Source organism: Euleptes europaea, chromosome 18, assembly GCF_029931775.1.
Source record: "Euleptes europaea isolate rEulEur1 chromosome 18, rEulEur1.hap1, whole genome shotgun sequence".
Classification (NCBI taxonomy): Eukaryota; Metazoa; Chordata; class Lepidosauria; order Squamata; family Sphaerodactylidae; genus Euleptes; species Euleptes europaea.
Genome location: NC_079329.1, coordinates 18,728,152 through 18,746,053, shown reverse-complemented (window position 1 = coordinate 18,746,053; position 17,902 = coordinate 18,728,152). Strand labels below are relative to the sequence as shown.

Below are 17,902 nucleotides of genomic sequence, written 5' to 3'. Positions count from 1 at the left end.
CCATCAAGTCGCTTCTGACTCATGGCAACCCTATGAATCAATGCCCTCCAAAATGTCATACCTTTGACAGCCTTGCTCAGATCTCGCAAACTGAGGGCTGTGGCTTCCTTTATTGAGTCACTCCATCTCTTGTTGGGTCTTCCTCTTTTCCTGCTGCCCTCAACTTTTCCTAGCATGACTGTCTTTTCTAGTGACTTTTTTCTTCTCATACTGTGACCAAAATATGATAGCCTCAGTTTAGTCATTTTAGTTCTTAAGGTCAGTTCAGACCTGATTTGATCTATAACCCACTGATTTGTTTTTTTGGCAGTCCATGGTATCCGTAACACTCTAGCTCCCTATAATTAGTACAAAGAAGTTGAGTCAGTGTTTTAAAATGCATTAAAATTGTGTTTTATTATTATATAAGGCTGGTATCATCACTTTGTTGGAGTTCAATTTGCAAAATTGAAATAACTGAAACGATAAATGATGCAATGCTATGTTGAGGGTTTTGTATTTTGCTGCTGTTGCAGATGTTACTATCTGCCCATTACACTGTCACCACATTACAAACGACTTTATGACACTGGCCATTGTGTTACTTCTTATTATGCTGACCTGAAATCACTCATGGGGGTGAAATTTAAGTTTGGTAATCAGAGATCCTGAAAAGGTCTACTGAGAATCTTACTCAAATCTACTCAGTGGTGCATACTCCCAGGGAAGTGTTATTATGACAGCACTGGTAGCCACCTTTGGTTCATCTGTCAACCCATACGCTCAATGCAGTTGTGACAGAGAAAAGAGAATAATGTAAGAAGACATGTATTATACAGGGAAAAAACCCGACGCAATACCCCCAAAACACCATAAAACAAAGGGAGGGATGGGTGGGGAGAACCAAGAAGCCGACTGATCTTGGCAGTGCAGCAGGGTCCTTAAATAACTCAGCCAGGCAGTCCGGAAGGAAAACTCTTTTTGTGTGGCCCACTGGCCAGTGTCCTGCCCCTAGCCTAGCCAAGCTGATCCTGATTGACCGAGCTAGGGAAGGAGGCTGAGGGAAGCCTGTGCAAGGGCCGAAGCCCCCTGGCTGTTACCTTGCTGTGCCAGCGGTCCTGACCAAGCCACTGAGCCATGTCACCTCTCTTGTCACTGGCTGCAGGCCTGCAAATGGGTCCCAGGAAAGTCTGGAGCCCCTAGCTTCCAAGAGTTGATCAGGTACTACCTTTGAGTTCCAGACAAAATGACTCTAAGGAGAGCAATAACATCTTGTAGTTCATTTGTTCCTTTCCCAGAATTGCACAATATGTTTCAAGCATGCTTTCTAAATGTTATTAAAGTATTAAAGATATGCAACATAGCTAAAAAAAACCAGAATTCAATAGAATAAATCATACAAACCAATTAATCCAGAAATAGATGGTGATTAAAACAACCAAAACAGGAAAAGCAGAACTGAATCACTGGGGTATCTCCTATAACAAGATGAAAAAGACGAACATTTTACTGGCAGGATGTCAGAAAAGGGTACGCTAAATGATCACAATAGAAGAAGGCATAACAAGACAGCATGGCATCAGCTATGAAAGGGCTAATGCTAGCAGAAGCCAATCTAGAACCTTATGCAAGTTCCTCCCTGGATAGTAATAAACTTTATGGAGGCTGATAAGAAAGCAGGTAAATGCACAACATGCATTAGTATATACAGCTTCAAATGGTAGCCACATTTGTCTGCAGTAGAACAGCTAGACTCAAGTCCAGTGGTACCTTAGAGACCAACAACATTTTTGGGATATGAGCTTGCAAGGGTCAAAGCTCCTCTAGTCAGATCCGATGAAGGGAGCTTTGGCTCTCAAAAGCTGATACCAAGATCAATCTTGTTGGTCTCTGTGATGCTACTGGACTCAAATCTTAGTGTATACAGCTACTCATCCAGTTTACAATACCTGTGTAGGTAGATATAGACAGCTATTTTAGCAGACATTAGGGGGCGCATTCGGCTGTGCTGAACCGAATAAAAACTGAGAAATTCCTTTTCAGCCTTTTCAGCTTTTTTCAGCTGAAAAAGGGCACCCTTTAATAGGAGCTGAAAAAAGCCAAATCTGAAAAGCTGAAAAAAAGTTTTTTCCCAGATTTTTGGGATTAATGGGAGCCATTAAATCTCTATGCTCCATTATGGTCTATGGGGAATCTTTCCAGGGCTCTGGGGCGGGGGAGGCTGTTTTTTTTTTTTTTAATTTGAGTGACTCTTCTTAGAAGATCCCCTGAGTTTGGAAAGATTAGGTCAAGGCGTCCAATTTTATTGCCCCCCCCCCAAGTAGAGGAAAAATTGAGACCAATAAATTGAAATCAATAAAATTGGGCCCCTTGATCCCATCTTCATCAAACTCAGAAATTCAGTATGAGTATTTGGCTTTTTCCAAATTTACCAAAAATGTTCAAGTCTATTATACCCAAATCTGAAAAATACTGAAAATACCAAAAAAGTTAGTGCTCCCCCCAGCACACATTCTGCCATATATAGTATTAGTGACATCACTGAAATTTGTAATTTTGTATTTTTCTGTGTTGTATTACATGCTTATCTAGATCAAAACTTCTTAAATTGTGGGTTGCTAACAATTTGGCAACAGTAAAAGGTTTCTTTAAGATTTATTATCAGTAAATGTTTGATGTTTGTGCCTATTTTATATACTGATATCCCCGGGGTCACATAAAAAATTTCTCGGGCAAAAAGGGGTGACAAGGGGGAAAAGTTTAAGAAGCCCTGTTCTAGATCACTATGACTGGTAGTGATAACAGATTATTAATCCTGCCTATTAATCCTTGTGTGTGTGTGTGTGTGTGTGTGTGTGTGTGTGTGTGTGTGTGTGTGTGTGTGTAAAGTGCCTTCAAGTCGCAGCCGACTTATGGCGAACCACATACTTCAATCTAGGGCATGGTTATCTGTAGCTAAAGCAGTGAGAGTTGTAAATTTTATTGCAGCAACTGAACTAAACCGAGGATCAGAATTTTCAAATTATGGGTGGTAATGAATCAAACATGGTAGACTGGCAAGTTCAAATTCAAATTCAAATCCAACTGAACTGTAATTGCTTTTAATGAGGGAAAATAATTATGAACTACACATGCTTGTTAACAGATTGATTGTACTTTGCTTTAGATTGTCCATTACTAATTCTCATGGGCATTCTCTTTGCTTATATTGCTTAAATGCAGATCCATGGAGAGAATGGAACTCAGTAGACTTCCGTCCTTTCTGGGAAATTTTATTTTTCATAGTTGTGCAAGAACTGTTGATGAAGTCTTTGGAGATAACCTTTCAAGGGTGCATTTGGTTATGGTAATATAAAGGGCCTGAACCAATTAGAAACCACGGTGTCAGAAGACAGTCTTACGTTTAGACTAGGTAAGAAGAAATGACAAATGAATCAATTCAAACATACTTAGAAAAATGGAGATTGGAAGTGTTTATGTGTTAAATATTGCATGGATGGAATAATGGACCATTATGAACATTTAATCAATTGGTTTTTTGGCATATTGTTCCAATGGAATGAATCAGCATATATTTGGTAAGTGATTTTATTCTATCCTTTCTGTCTACAAACTCTGAGAGGTTTCAGACATTACCAATAATATAAATTAGACCATTTCTCAAATGGAATTATAACATCTGTCTGAAGCTAAATACTGATAAATTTTTAAAATATCACAACATTTTGTTTTTGATTTTTTTAAGCCTGATCAAAACCTCTGGTTTTATTACTTTCTTTTCAATAACTTTTATGTAAAAGATGCAATCATGATGACAACTTTAATATTCATTTTAATCATAATAACAACATCGCATGGGGGTCTGTGTTCTACTTCTTGACAAATAAGGGGGTGAAGAATCAAGAGCATAAAGAGAAATTCTGCAAATATAGAATGGTAAAACTCTTAGTTCATGCTGTGGTCATTCTCATATAGATTATAGTAGCCCTTTCTGATGCTGGCATTTCCTTCCCTTATATCTTTTCTGTTTGCAGTATTCAGAAATCTATTTGCTAAAATAATATTTTTTAAGTTGCTGTCATCACGTCTATCTTCATCTCTACTTTAATCTGTCACTTTCCTCTTTCATAATAGAACCTCTAGTCCTTATATTTTCCACTGTTTTGCTTCTGACCATATATATGTATCTCTTGTTATATGAATGCTACCCATTAGGGTAGCTATGTTGGTCTGCAGAAAAAGAGCTAGATTCAAGTTCAGTTGTGCCTTAGAAATCTACAAGATTTTCAGGGTATAAGCTTTCAAGAGTCAAAGCTCTCTTCATCAGGTACCAGATACTAAAGGGAGTATCAGATACACCTGATGAAGAGAGCTTTGCATCTTGAAAGCTTATACCATGAAAATCTTGTTGGTCTCTAAGGTGCTACTGGACTTGACTCTAACAAGAAGCTAGGTGTCCATCCAGAGAGATCTCATGCCCTCCAAAACTTCTGGCATGTATGAAAAAAATTGCCACAAGATTACCTCAATTCATGAAGAGATTTTGAGCTCATGTTACAACTGGAGACAAAAAAAACTTAGAAGGCGGTGACAGCATTCACATGACAAGGGGAACATTTAGTTTTTGTCTGAGAGTTGTTTCTCAGTTCACCTGGTCCATCACTGTTCCATTTAAGTTTAGCTGCTCTCAGCAGGTGTTCAATTTTGGTGTTACATCTTCTTAATCCACTTAGTAGCAGCCCGTATACATTTTAGCATAACCCTATGTTTTTAACTTAATTAAAACAGATTCTGTTCATAAACTTATAAGAGTAAGTCTTAGTAGATAATGCTTTACTCCAGTTTCATAAATAAAAGTGTGATTTATTCATTCCTGTGTGTTAATTCAGCCATTTGTTTCAACAGGTAAAAAAAGGACAAATGAGGGAACACAGCCAAAGTAGACAGAATGAAACAAGAGTGTTGGATTTTATCCTTCTTGGCTTCCCTGGGTCTCCATATTTACAAATGTTCATCTTTACACTCTTTTTAGTTATGTACATCCTGACAATATTGGGAAATGTGGCCATCTTTATTCTAGTGATAACAAACCATCGCCTCCACATTCCCATGTATTTCTTCCTTTGCAACCTGTCTTTCCTGGAGATATGGTACACAACAGCCTCGATTCCTAAGACCCTTGCCATCATTCTGGGGAGGAGCAGAAGTATCTCTTTCACTGGCTGCATTCTGCAAATGTACTTTGTTTTCGCCTTTGGGTGCACAGAATATTTCCTGCTATCTGCGATGGCTTACGACCGATATTTGGCCATATGTTACCCTCTGCACTACAGTACCATAATGGACCCTAGCCTATCTGTTAAACTGGCATTCAGCTCTTGGCTGTGTGGATTCCTTGTTATTTGCATACCAGCTTTTCTCATCACAAGACTGTCCTTCTGCGGGCCCAATGTGATTAACCACTTCTACTGCAACATTGATTCCTGGATAGTTCTTTCTTGTACTGACACATATGCCATTGAGACAGCAGCTTTCGTGATATCGATCATAGTCATCTTGGGCTCGTGCTTGATAACCTTTTTTTCCTACATATACATCATTTCCACCATTCTGCGCATCCCTTCTGCTAAAGGACAGCAAAAGGCTTTTTCAACCTGCTCTTCCCATCTTGCTGTTGTGATGATATGGTATGGCTCCACCATCTTTCTGTTTGTCAAGCCTTCGAAACGGACGTCTTTAGAAATGACCAAAATTGTGAACATCCTAAATACTATTGTGACTCCACTGCTTAATCCTTTCATCTACACGCTCCGAAACAAAGATGTGAAGGAGGCCTTGAGAAATTGCTTGCACTGGAGATGAACCAAGATTGTATTATGTGTTATCAATTTTTTTTTCCGGATTATGTATTAAAAATCTGTATAAACTGTACAGACTTTGGCTGGATGTTTCTTACTTTGTAATGTCAATTCCACACACATCTGAGCCTCAGTCTTTCTGACTGAAGGCATACATGAAAGAGAAATGTCGGATTAAATATGCTTATATCAGATATGAAAATTGATGGCCATTTAGGATACAGTCCTTTTAACTGTGTTTAAACCTTCTTGTGACTTCTGTGTGTGAGTACCGGAATTACGTGTGAGGTTTTACTTGTTTATTTATTCCTATGTTGTCGACAAGTGAACTGTACACATATGTCAATGGCTTCTTTAAAAGCTTTCCTTGTAATACTATCTCTGAAGTGTCTCTTTAATTATCATGATCAGGGTCAGATGTTAAATGCCAGGAAATTGTGCCACTTTACACAATAGAGAAAGAGCAAATGTGAATTAATGAACACATAAAGAAAAATAATCTCACCGTTTCCTTATAAATATTTTCAATGCATTGTTTGGTGAAAGAGAAGGAATGGGGGTTATATGGCAGATAGTTCTTTGTGCCCTTTTCCATCACATGTCCCTCCACACATCCCAATTAACAAACATGTTCAATGTTTTTATTTGTCTAAAATTCTACATTATCATCACCAGTAAAACAACACAAAAAAACCCTACCAACCTTGAAAACATGCTGAAGCTGGAGATCTTTCCTCCAAGGTTGAAAGAATAACTGCTAGAGATGTACATTTGGATATCTACTAATTGAATAAATACCCAAAAAATACCTTATTGGATTTTTTTCAAATATATCCAAGTCTCCAGATGGTATCAGAGATTTTCCAGGATACCAGTAAATGGGTCCTGAAGAATCCCAGAAATATTTGGGATTAACCTGGAGTACTGGGAGCCAGTGTTTGAAAGCTCCCAGGACTTTTTTCCTTTCCTTTCCCCCCCTCAGTGTCTGTGTCTTCCTGAGCTTGGTATTGGCTAGCCAGGTTGATATGTCTCAGATTACACCATTTTAAGTTGTTTTTGTTGACTTTGCAAAGTTGTGTTCTTTGCGTGAATTGCCTCGTGTCAGGTTTGCTTTTTGTGGTGGGCTCTCAGGTTTAACATTGCTGTAGATTCTTGAGTGTCAATAACCAAGCACAAGAAAGGACTTTCCCCCTGATTTTTTCCTACATTTGACCCAAAAAATAGTTTGAAGTTGGGGGTGGGGATACATATCAGAAATGTAAAAGAGATGGTTTAAACCTGAAAAGACAAACTGTTTCCTTACTGGTTCCATTAATTATATTGCCTATCTCTCCCTCTCTCCTTCTGTTCTCAAAGACCAATACTACCACACAGCCAAGTTTACTGCCCCAAGCAAATGAGTACTAGATGACTTATTTTTTGCTCTCAGCAACTGGCATGCTTATTTAATGAGTTTTGAATTATGCAGAGTTTGCATTGCAGCACTGTATCAATAAATATTTAAATAATATTATATTTTTACTAGTGGAGGTGCTCAGTAATGATGAATCTGTAGCATTATGTCATAATTCTTTAACTTATGCATGACTCAAGACCTGACAGTCATGCTTTCATGTCACATTTCAGTAAGGTAGAAAATATTTAAGAACAAGTTTGTGTCTGATTTCTTTTCAGGTTTTTTCCTCATTGGAGGATCAAAGATTTCTGGGAGTACATATACATTTGCGGGGTTGGAATAAAAATTGCATTTTATATACTACCGTTTGATAGACCACAAGAAATGAAACCCTTTTTGGCATGATGCACCCCACTCCCAAAGGCATTTGTAGAAGAAGAAGAGTTGTGTTTTATATGCCGACTTTCTCTACCACTTAAGGGAGAATCAAACTATCTTACAATCACCTTCCCTTCCCCTCCCCACAACAGACACCCTGTGGGATAGGTGGGGCTGAGACAGCTCTAAGAGAGCTGTGACTAGCCCAAGGTCACCCAGATGGCTTCATGTGTAGGAGTGGGGAAACCAAGCCGGTTCACCAGAGTATCATCCACCGCTCATGTGGAGGAGTGGGGAATTAAACCCGGTTCTCCAGATTAAAGTCCACCACTCCAAATCACCTCTCCAAACCACTATACCAGGTGGAAGCTCAGCAAAGGAACCAACTGTCCTCTCCTCAGGGCACTGATGAACACTGACAGTGTCACACAAATGATTTTCATGCAATTGTATCTCACTCCCATAAAGATCGATCTTTTGCAGGAGGTTACCACAGTCCGAGTGCCCATTAGAAGCATCATAAATGCAAATTAACTGAAAGAACTGAAAGATACAGGATCTGTTTGATATTCAGAATGCATTTATTTATTCAGAAACAAGACTGCCATAGTCCCACTGCTTCTGCCTCACATCTGCGTTCTTCACCTCCTCACCCCACTTCTGTTGTGATGTAGGTTAGGCTGAGAGATGGTGAATGGCCCTTCCAGTGAGTTTACATGGCTCAGTGGGAATTCTGGGTCTCCAGTTCCTAGTCCAGTGCTATAACTACTGTGCAACACTGTCTCATCTTTCAGATTTTGGAATACACCCTTGTATTACACGGCCATATAATAACACCTTATCATAAATATATATCTTAGCAGACACTAGAGGACCTGATATTATGTTGATTATATTTGACAGTTACTTTGATCTCTAATGGACTTCTGGTTTTCCAGTAGATACTGTGTGATGTACAGCAGACCTTCTGATTTGTATTATTTTAAAATGGAAGGCACATTGTTAACAGAAAGGGTGGATTCAAGTAAAAAGGTTTGCTTCAATATCCTCTAAAATCTCCTTTATCCCTTAGAAGCTCCTTGATCCACTGATCCTGAGCAGCATAATTTTAGATCTAATGTTTGAGGGATATCAGGACTGAAATAAATCTTGTCACTGACAATGTAGCCTTGGGATCCCTGCCACTTAATAAAAAAGCCATTATGTCAGACACAGAGGCATTAGATCTATATATCAAAAGGGGAGAGATATAACGTGATCTAAGGTCCTCATAAAAGCGGCATTCCAAAAGGGCATGAGCTAATGAATCAGTAAAGCCAGAAGAGAAAGGACAGGTCCTGTCTGGGTATGGTATATTCAAAATCCTGCCTTGCTCTAAAATCTCCAGAATAATGAACCACCTTTGGTGTGATGTGGAAGGAGACAAGAGGAAGAATAAGCAGGTCTTACTATACTATAACTATAGAAATATGTTTATTTAAATATATTTCAGATTATGGTATTGGAATTTACAATGAGCATGTTTATATTTTAAATGGAACTTTTTGCACCCACACCATCAATCATGAGAAAAGCCAGCAGAGCTACATTAGGATTTTTTTTTTAAAAAAAATAGAAAATAAGGGCACAAATAATGACTAACAAACAAAGTATGAACTGTTTTGTCCTCTCTCTAAATAAAGAAAATGTAGGGTCAGATCTAATCAATTTTCAGATGGTGAAAAAGAAGAGGGTTGTTCTTTGACCACCAAAAAGATCTTTTGGGGATCATGGGACTTGCATGGACAAAACCCATGTGGAATAAAGGCTGTAATAATGATCTTAACCAGGCAGTATTGAGCAAAAAACTCACTGGATCTTACCCTCAATCCATTTGTTCCATATAATCTGTCATGACTATAGTTGCACTGGCATTATCAGGTGTGTGGGTGAAGAGCATTCATAAGTCACAGCTGACTCACGGAAACCCAGTAGGGATTTCAAGGAAGGAGACTAACAGAGGCCGTTTACCATTGCCTTCCTCTGCATAGAGACCTTGGTATTCCTTGGCAGTTTCCCATCCAAGAACTAGACATGACCACCCCTGCTTAGCTTCTGAGCTCTGACAACATCAGGCTAGACCAGGCCATACAGGTCAGGGCTGACATTAACATACAAACCACAAAAATAAATGATAAACCCAAACCCTTGCCAGCAATATGTGTTCTATGTAACATATACACATTGCTTTTTTTGTGTGTGCAGAAATTCAAGGTGGGACCCTCATTCCTGAATTCTTGAATTTCAACACTTTTTGTCTATGTCATTTTAGAATTATAGAAGAAATAGTTCTTCTGCATACCTCTTTGAGGTAGTTCAGCATCAATCAAGCATTGTAGGAGGATCTGACATTTTATCATTTATAATGTCATGGGGCTGCTAAGGTTCTTCTCCTTCACTTACTATGCACCAATATAGCATTTCTATTCAACAGCTTTCTCAATGCATTTTGGACTTCTTTGTTCCTCAAGCTGTATATAATAGGATTGACCATTGGTGTCCCAACTATATAAAGCACAGAGAAAACTTTCCTTAGGTTTGGCCACTGAGTACTTGTAGGTCCAGCATATACCACCATTAATGTTCCATAAAACACTGTAACCACAGTCAGATGTGAGAAGCAGGTGGAAAAAGCTTTCTGTTTGCCTTTGGTTGACGAAATCTTCAGAATTGTGGAAATAATTTTATAATAAGACAGAACAGTTAGAAGGAATGGAGAAAAGGACACCAGGGAAGCAATAATGAAAGCAGGGATCCTCACTTTTTGTGTGTCTCCACAGGCAAGTTTAACAATAGGAGCCAAATCACAAAAGAAATGATCAATCTCATTAGAGTCACAGAAGGGCAACATGGAAACCATGGGCATAGTGACCACCAAGGAGAGAAACCCAGAAACCCATGACCCTATCACAAACAGAAGGCACACCTTGAAGTTCATGCTTCTTGTATAATGCAGTGGGTGGCATATGGCCATGTAACGATCATAAGACATGGCTGCTAAAAGGAAACATTCAACAACTGCTAGTGAGCCAAAGACATAAAACTGGAGAAGGCATGCTGAGAAAGAAATGGTCTCGTGGCCATTCAGAAAGGTTTTCAGCATCTTTGGGACCACACTGGTGGTGTACCATAATTCCAGGAAGGAGAGGTTTCCTAGGAAGAAGTACATGGGGTTATGAAGGCTGTGATCCATCCACACTGTCACTATGATCATGAGATTTCCCACTATTGTGATTATATAGATTGTAAGAAATATCATAAAAGTGAAAATCGTTAGACCATGAAGGTTGCCAAAACCCAGGAGGATGAATTCTGTTACCATCGTTTGATTTGGACTCCTAAGGATGTTTCCACCTGAAAACATAAATGAAGGGAAGGAAGAAGAGAAACAGAAAAGAAAACCAATAGTGTCATTCTGAGGCATGATTTCCAATTCAAATGGGCACAGGAAATTTCTTGGAATATAAAGCCCAATTAATAAATAGAAACTTATTTTCCAGTGATCTGGCTACATAAAAATATATCTACCATACACCAAAATAATTCCCATTTATGTAGGCTGAGATGGCCACTATGGTGGATTGATTTGATCTCCTCCACATTATTGCCTCCAAATACATTGTGCATAGCTCCACATGGGTAAATGGCAGCCATTCATGCCTGTGGGAGAAAGGAGAGGTGCTTTTAGGCATGCCAGTAATATGGTTTATTTATCTATGTATTTATTTATTTGTCCCAGCCTGGGAGGCCCAGGCTAGCCTGATCTCGTCAGATCTCAGCTGCTAAGCAGGGTCAGCCTTGGTTAGTACTTGGATGGGAGACCACCACGGAATACCAGGGTCATTATGCAGAGGAAGGCAATGGCAAACCACCTCTGTTAGTGTCTTTCCTTGAAAAACCTACAGGGTTGCCATAAGTTGGCTGTGACTTGACAGCACTTTACACACATTTATTTATTTAGAAAATGCATATGCTGCCTCTCCAGAGAACCTGTTTTAGGTAGTTTACGAAGTAGAACACAAAATATCATGGAACTCATTAATAATCAATAAACTACTAAAAAAACCCAGCAAGCTCCTCATAAATGCACCCCTGGTGACCACAAACTGAAGGGAAGGTCTGGTTTTGCACCATCTCAACTATGCTCAAGATTATAACCTCATTATTTGTCCTCCAGAACCACTGAGAACTGAACACAGTACAGTCCCATCATGCACTTTGTGAAATGAGAATGTTTTAATGTGTATAATACACTGTATTATCACATATAGTTGATGCATCACATGTTAACTTTCATATGTGTGTGTGTTAAGTGCCGTCAAGTTGCTTCTGACTCATGGCGACCCTATGAATTAAAGTCCTCCAAAATGTCCTATCTTTGACAGCCTTGCTCAGATCTTGCAAATTGAAGGCTGTGGCTTCCTTTATTGAGTCAATCCATCTCTTGTTGGGTCTTCCTCTTTTCCTGCTGCCCTCAACTTTCCTAGCATGACTGTCTTTTCCAGTGACTCTTGTCGTCTCATGATGTGACCAAAATACGATAGCCTCACTTTAGTCATTTCAGCTTCTAGGGTCAGTTCAGGCTTGATTTGATCTATAACCCACTGATTTATTTTTGTGGCAGTCCACGGAATCCGTAACACTCTCCTCCAACACCACATTTCAAAGGAATCTATTTTCTTCCTATCAGCTTTCTTCAATGTCCAGCTTTCACACCCATAAATAGTAATAGGGAATACGATGGCATGAATTAATCTAGTCTTGGTGGCCAGTGACACATCCTTACACTTCAAAATCTTTTCTAGCTCCTTCATGGCTGCTCTTCCCAGTCTCAATCTCCTTCTGATTTCTTGGCTGCAGTCTCCCTTTTGGTTGATGGTGGAGCCAAGGAATAGAAAGTCTTGAACAATTTCAATTTCCTCATTGTCAACCTTAAAGTTGTGTAATTCTCCTGTAGTCGTTACTTTTATATACAGAAGTCAAATTACATACAGTTCCCTAGCTATATACTAGTTGTATCCAGCAACAACTGACCTTAGGAAGGAACACATATCCCTACCATCATCCAAAGATGCCCATTCAGTGTGGTCCAGATGAGCATCACAATTCATATAGGGATGTTATGTATTCAGAAATACATTCATAAGTGCATCGACTACACATGTAAAAGACGGTTTATGCTTATGAATTCCTCATGCCTGATTGGGACAGTAATACAGTATTTCTAAGTTGCCATAAGTGGGCTGCGACTTAACGGCACACACGTATGCACACACACACGTATCTTAAAGCTTTATGAAAGGGAAAGGCTGGGTCCAAAGCATGGAATTTAGGTATTTGTATGTTCATGCAACTTTCCCTTCTGCCTGCCCACAAAGTCATTCTACAGAAATAGTCTAAATCAATGGGGTTTGGATCCAAACTATGAGATTGGATCTCAAAGTGCTCTTCCATTGAAATAAGTGTATGAAGGGAAAGAAGGAGAAATACAAATCCCATTTTACCTTTGAATACACTGTCTCCCAAATACATCTCTGTGCTTTGCTTCCACTTACGTATCTTTCACAGGATGGTTCAGCACCTGCACACAACCTATTCTTGTGGGTTGATATTGGCTATCACACTGTGTCTTGAGCACGTGGTTGTTCATTGCCACTTTAAGTATTATGGCACACACCAACAGGGTGTTTATTTCACTAATAATTACCAAATAAGTGTATTTAATGAGAGCACTTTGACTTAATTGCATCAGCAACAGGGATCTGTTTGCATCACATTCCATTTCCATTTGGGAATATTTATAAATAAACTGGACCAAAGCTCTGGTGGCTGAAAAGTAAAGGAGTACATGATAAATATTTGCTTTTCCATTTGTCAGCTAGTCATCAGGATGTTGTGAAAGGAAACAACATTGAAAGTTGTATACATTTATTCGTGGGAGGACTGCAAAGGGGATATTATTTTTTTCTAGTAAGAGTCAATGTAAACATGGTGCCACAAAATGTCAAATCATTATTCCAAATATCACAACAGAATGTGTGTCTGAAAAGGGCCATCAAGTCGCAGCCTGGTATTGTGGTTAAGAGCGGTGGTTTGGAGCGGTGGACTCTGATCTGGAGAACCGGGTTTGATTCCCCAATCCTCCACATGAGCAGCAGAGGCTAATCTGGTGAACTGGATTTGTTTCTCCACTCCTCCACATGAAGCCAGCTGGGTGACCTTGGGATAGTCACAGTCTCTCAGCCCCACCTACCTTACAGGGTGTCTATTGTGGGGAGAGGAAGGGAAGGTGATTGTAAGCAGGTTTGATTCTTCCTTAAGTGGTAGGGAAAGTTAGCATATAAAAACCAACTCCTCCCCCTCCCCCTCTTCTTCTTCTTCTATGGGATTTTCAAGGCAAGAGGTGGTTTGCTGTTGCCTTCCTCTGCATAGCAACCCTGGTATTCCTTGGTGGTCTCCCATCCACATACTAACCAGAGTTCACCCTGCTTAGCTTCCGAGATCTGATGAGATCAAGCTTTATCATGCTGCCTTCCCTCCTCATAAGAGAATATTTGCCTTTAAAACCACAGTTATGTCATTTTTATGTATTCCATTTGGCTACAGTATTTCATATTCCTAAATCTGCAAATTGGTTATATATGATGAGAATCTCTTCTTCTTACTTCCCAGCAAAAAATAATCTATCTGTAAACAGTTTTGCTTTGCCCCCTCTCCCAATGATTAGAAGCTGACCTGCATCCTATACATCATTGCAGTCTCCTAGAAAGAGTTACCTTATCTGTTGGGCTACCCAGTGGGGGCCAGTTGTTATTGACAATCATAGCCTGGCTAAAATCTGAGCCTGCCCGACTTGCCATAGCTTGTTTTTTCCTAACCTGTGCCCAAAATGACATGCCAAGAGGAGAAGAACACCCCCTGTCCTTTCAACATGCTAAGTAACATTGGAATTCATCCAGTGGATGCATAGTACCCAGATATTCTATTCCCCAACCACCCAGTACTAGCTAGTAATGAGTGTCTGTTTGGGGCAACCTTTCTTCACTATTAAATGTTTATTGGAAATACCCAGACAAATGCTTCTAGATATCTAAAGCTGGGCAAGGTAATAAAAAATACACTTCTCCACCATTCCAGTGAAGGCATCTCCCTGTTCTGAATTGGCCAGAATCCATTGGAAATCAGTAGACCATGAGATCCATTCCAGAAATGCTTCTTATAACATTGCAAGCTGGAAGAAAAGAAGGGGCTAGAAACAAACTAAGCATGGTTGGTCCTGGTTAGTATTTGGGTGGGAGCCCTCCAAGGAAAACCAGGGTCACAATGCAGAGAAAGTCAATGGACACACCTAAGTTGAGGCTAACAACATATTTGTTCATTAATATTTAATTCTTATTTCAGGAATATCACTGTTACAGTACAAAATCCTTCTGTGCTTCATTGTTTTGAAACTATCTGGAGTCAACAACTGATGATTACATTTATTCTGATACTTATCTAGATAATGGAAGATTGTCTCACATTATTTCCAATTTGTGCTTTTTTAATTTCATGTGTGTATGTACACAAACCAGACAGGAAAAGTATTTATACAGAAAGACAAATAAAACACATAAGAATAGTCTACAAAGGTTCACAGAAAAGCAAAAGGATAGGATAAATTTTGTCCACTTTTGTTCTCATTCCAAAACATAATGAACAATATCCAGCATTAATTAAACCTAATCATATTTTGGAAATAATTATTTCACGATTTTGAATACCATATCAATAAAGCAGTGTACCTAGTTTCTCCATATGCCTACATCAACCTGAAATACTTCTACTCATTTATGTACACTGCGCAAATATAGCCTGAGGGAAAAATGAGTGGAATTGACCACGGCTTTTGAAAGAAGACCAGCAAAGCCCTCATCCTTAATCTATTTTAACATCTATCTCTGGACAACAGACACATGTGTGTCAACATCTGATAATGCTTTCCTTTAGAAAATTACTGTGCCCCCACCTGTCCCCAGCTGGAAAGTTCAGATGAAGGCATTCTGTTTTCATGATTTGGTGTGTTTTTAAATTATTATTCTTTCATTTTCTCCATGGAATCATGTAAAGGTAAAGGTCCCCTGTGCAAGCACTGGGTCATTCCTGACCCATGGGGTGACGTCACATTCCAACGTTTTCTAGGCAGACTTTTGTTTACGGGGTGGTTTGCCAGTGCCTTCCCCAGTCATCTTCCCTTTACCCCCAGCAAGCTGGGTACTCATTTGACCGACCTCAGAAGGATGGAAGGCGGAATCAACCTTGAGCCGGCTACCTGAAACCAACTTCCGTCAGGATCGAACTCAGGTCGTGAGCAGAGCTTGGACTGCAGTACTGCAGCTTACCACTCTGCGCCACAGGGCTCCTTGGAATCATGTACCATCAAGAAATTTCTCCTCTTTGGCTTTCATTTTGACTTGTTTTCTGCATCTATCATAAGGATTTACAGTCTGTACATGTTTTCTTTTTATATATATTAAATTTTTTATTTTTGTATCCAGCTTTAGACAAATTCTTGCACAGGGGGCTCATACCCATCAGCTCATTCTACCTAGTCTGTACATATTTTCATGGTAATACTATCGCATTTCTTCCAGTCACCTAATGCATGTTTTTCTTTGTTTCCAATGTAATGAATGTTTCAAGGCCTCCTTCACATCTTTGTTCCTTAGTGTGTAGATGAAAGGATTCAACATAGGAGTCACAATTGTATTCATGATGTTCACAACTTTGGTCATTTCTACCGATGCTCGTTTAGAGGGTTTGATATAAAGAATTATGGCAGAGCCAAACCAAATAACCACAACAGTCAAATGGGAGGAGCACGTCGAAAAGGCCTTTAGACGACCTTTGGCAGAAGCAATATGCAGTATTGTAGAAATGATGTATGCATAGGAAAGAAAGGTTATCAAAAATGAAATCAAAATGACAACGATGGCTACGATGAACATGGCTATTTCAGAAGCATGGGTGTCAGAACAAGAAAGAGATATCCAGGAATCAATGTGGCAATAGAAATGGTTAATCATGTTGGGTCCACAGAAGGATAACTTTGACATCAGAACAGTTGGTGTAGTCATAGCAAGGAACCCTAATAGCCAAGAAACCGCAGCCAACTTGCAGCAGAGTTTGATGTCCATTAGGGTGCTGTATTGCAGTGGATAACAAATGGCCAAATATCGGTCGTAAGCCATAACAGATAGCATGAAGAATTCGCTGCACGCAAGGGAATAATTGAAGAAGATCTGTAGGATGCAACCTGTGAAAGAGATGCTTCTGCTGTCTCCTAGCAAGACAGAAAGGGTTTTCGGCATGATGGTCATTGTGTACCATATTTCCAGGAAAGAGAGGTTGCCAAGGAAGAAGTACATGGGAGTGTGGAAACGGGAGTTAGTGATCACTAGAATGACAATGGTGACATTCCCAAAAACTGTCAAGATGTATATGGTTAAAAAGCTCATGAAGATCCCCATCTGTACATAGTGAGACCCAGGGAAGCCAAGCAAGATGAATTCCATCACTCTTGTTTTGTTTTGCGCTCTTTCATGAAGCTCTTCCATTTTTCCAGTTCTGTCTGCTGAAACAAAATGCTACTTTAACATGGGATAGGCATCTTTTTCACCAAGAGTTTAAAATGTATTACCATCTTTTCAAGAAAGAAATCCGACCTTTTCCAGTTGTGAGATCCCAATAGTGTACCGAGACTTATTCTTACAGCTCAAGCGGCAGGCATGTCTTCAACTGCGGCCACCACATGAGGAATTTCCCTGCTCTTGCCAATGAATCCTTGGTCCAAAGTCCCTTCCCAATGGAAAGAACACATAAATGCCTGTCAATGGAATAAATGCATATTTCCCCTTGCTAATGTTTTGTTATGTTGTGTTTTCTCCTATTGCCAGTTAACTTAACTCTAATGACACCAATAGTCCTAATTTAAATTACAAGCTCCCGGGATAGAGAGACATCATCATCTCAAGCCCAGCAGTCAGATGACCTGCTGGCATTATTCGGGATGCACTTTTTGGGTTCCCTTTAATTGCTGCCATTTTTTTTAACAATCCCCCCCCCCCGAAAAACACCGAAAATGTATTTTTCAAGAGTTTTTCAGTTTGGTTAGGTACCAGATTTAACAGGATTCTCAGGTTTACATGGAATATCCATCTCCATTCCAACAGCTAACCTAACTAAAGACTAACTTTTTATGGGATTACATATG

At 39.4% G+C, this 17,902-nt stretch overlaps 3 protein-coding genes across 3 annotated transcripts; 1 reads left to right on the top strand and 2 right to left on the bottom strand.

Moving 5' to 3' along the window:
- The first annotated feature begins 4,899 nt into the window (after nucleotides 1-4,899).
- Nucleotides 4,900-5,841, top strand: LOC130490684 (olfactory receptor 6F1-like). The gene has a single exon (XM_056864495.1). It carries the CDS (start codon nucleotides 4,900-4,902, stop codon nucleotides 5,839-5,841), a length of 942 nt encoding a protein of 313 aa, XP_056720473.1.
- A 4,204-nt stretch (nucleotides 5,842-10,045) lies between these two features.
- Nucleotides 10,046-11,074, bottom strand: LOC130490683 (olfactory receptor 6F1-like). The gene has a single exon (XM_056864494.1). The coding sequence runs from the start codon at nucleotides 11,072-11,074 to the stop codon at nucleotides 10,046-10,048; it is 1,029 nt and encodes a 342-aa protein (XP_056720472.1).
- Nucleotides 11,075-16,283: 5,209 nt separating this feature from the next.
- On the bottom strand, nucleotides 16,284-17,246 carry LOC130490682 (olfactory receptor 6F1-like). The gene has a single exon (XM_056864493.1). It carries the CDS (start codon nucleotides 17,244-17,246, stop codon nucleotides 16,284-16,286), a length of 963 nt encoding a protein of 320 aa, XP_056720471.1.
- Between the last annotated feature and the right edge of the window lie 656 nt (nucleotides 17,247-17,902).

Excerpts from the sequence above, each read along its gene's own strand:
- LOC130490684 (XM_056864495.1), top strand. The coding sequence starts at position 4,900 with ATGAGGGAACACAGCCAAAGTAGACAGAATGAAACAAGAGTGTTGGAT.
- LOC130490683 (XM_056864494.1), bottom strand. The coding sequence starts at position 11,074 with ATGCCTCAGAATGACACTATTGGTTTTCTTTTCTGTTTCTCTTCTTCC.
- LOC130490682 (XM_056864493.1), bottom strand. The coding sequence starts at position 17,246 with ATGGAAGAGCTTCATGAAAGAGCGCAAAACAAAACAAGAGTGATGGAA.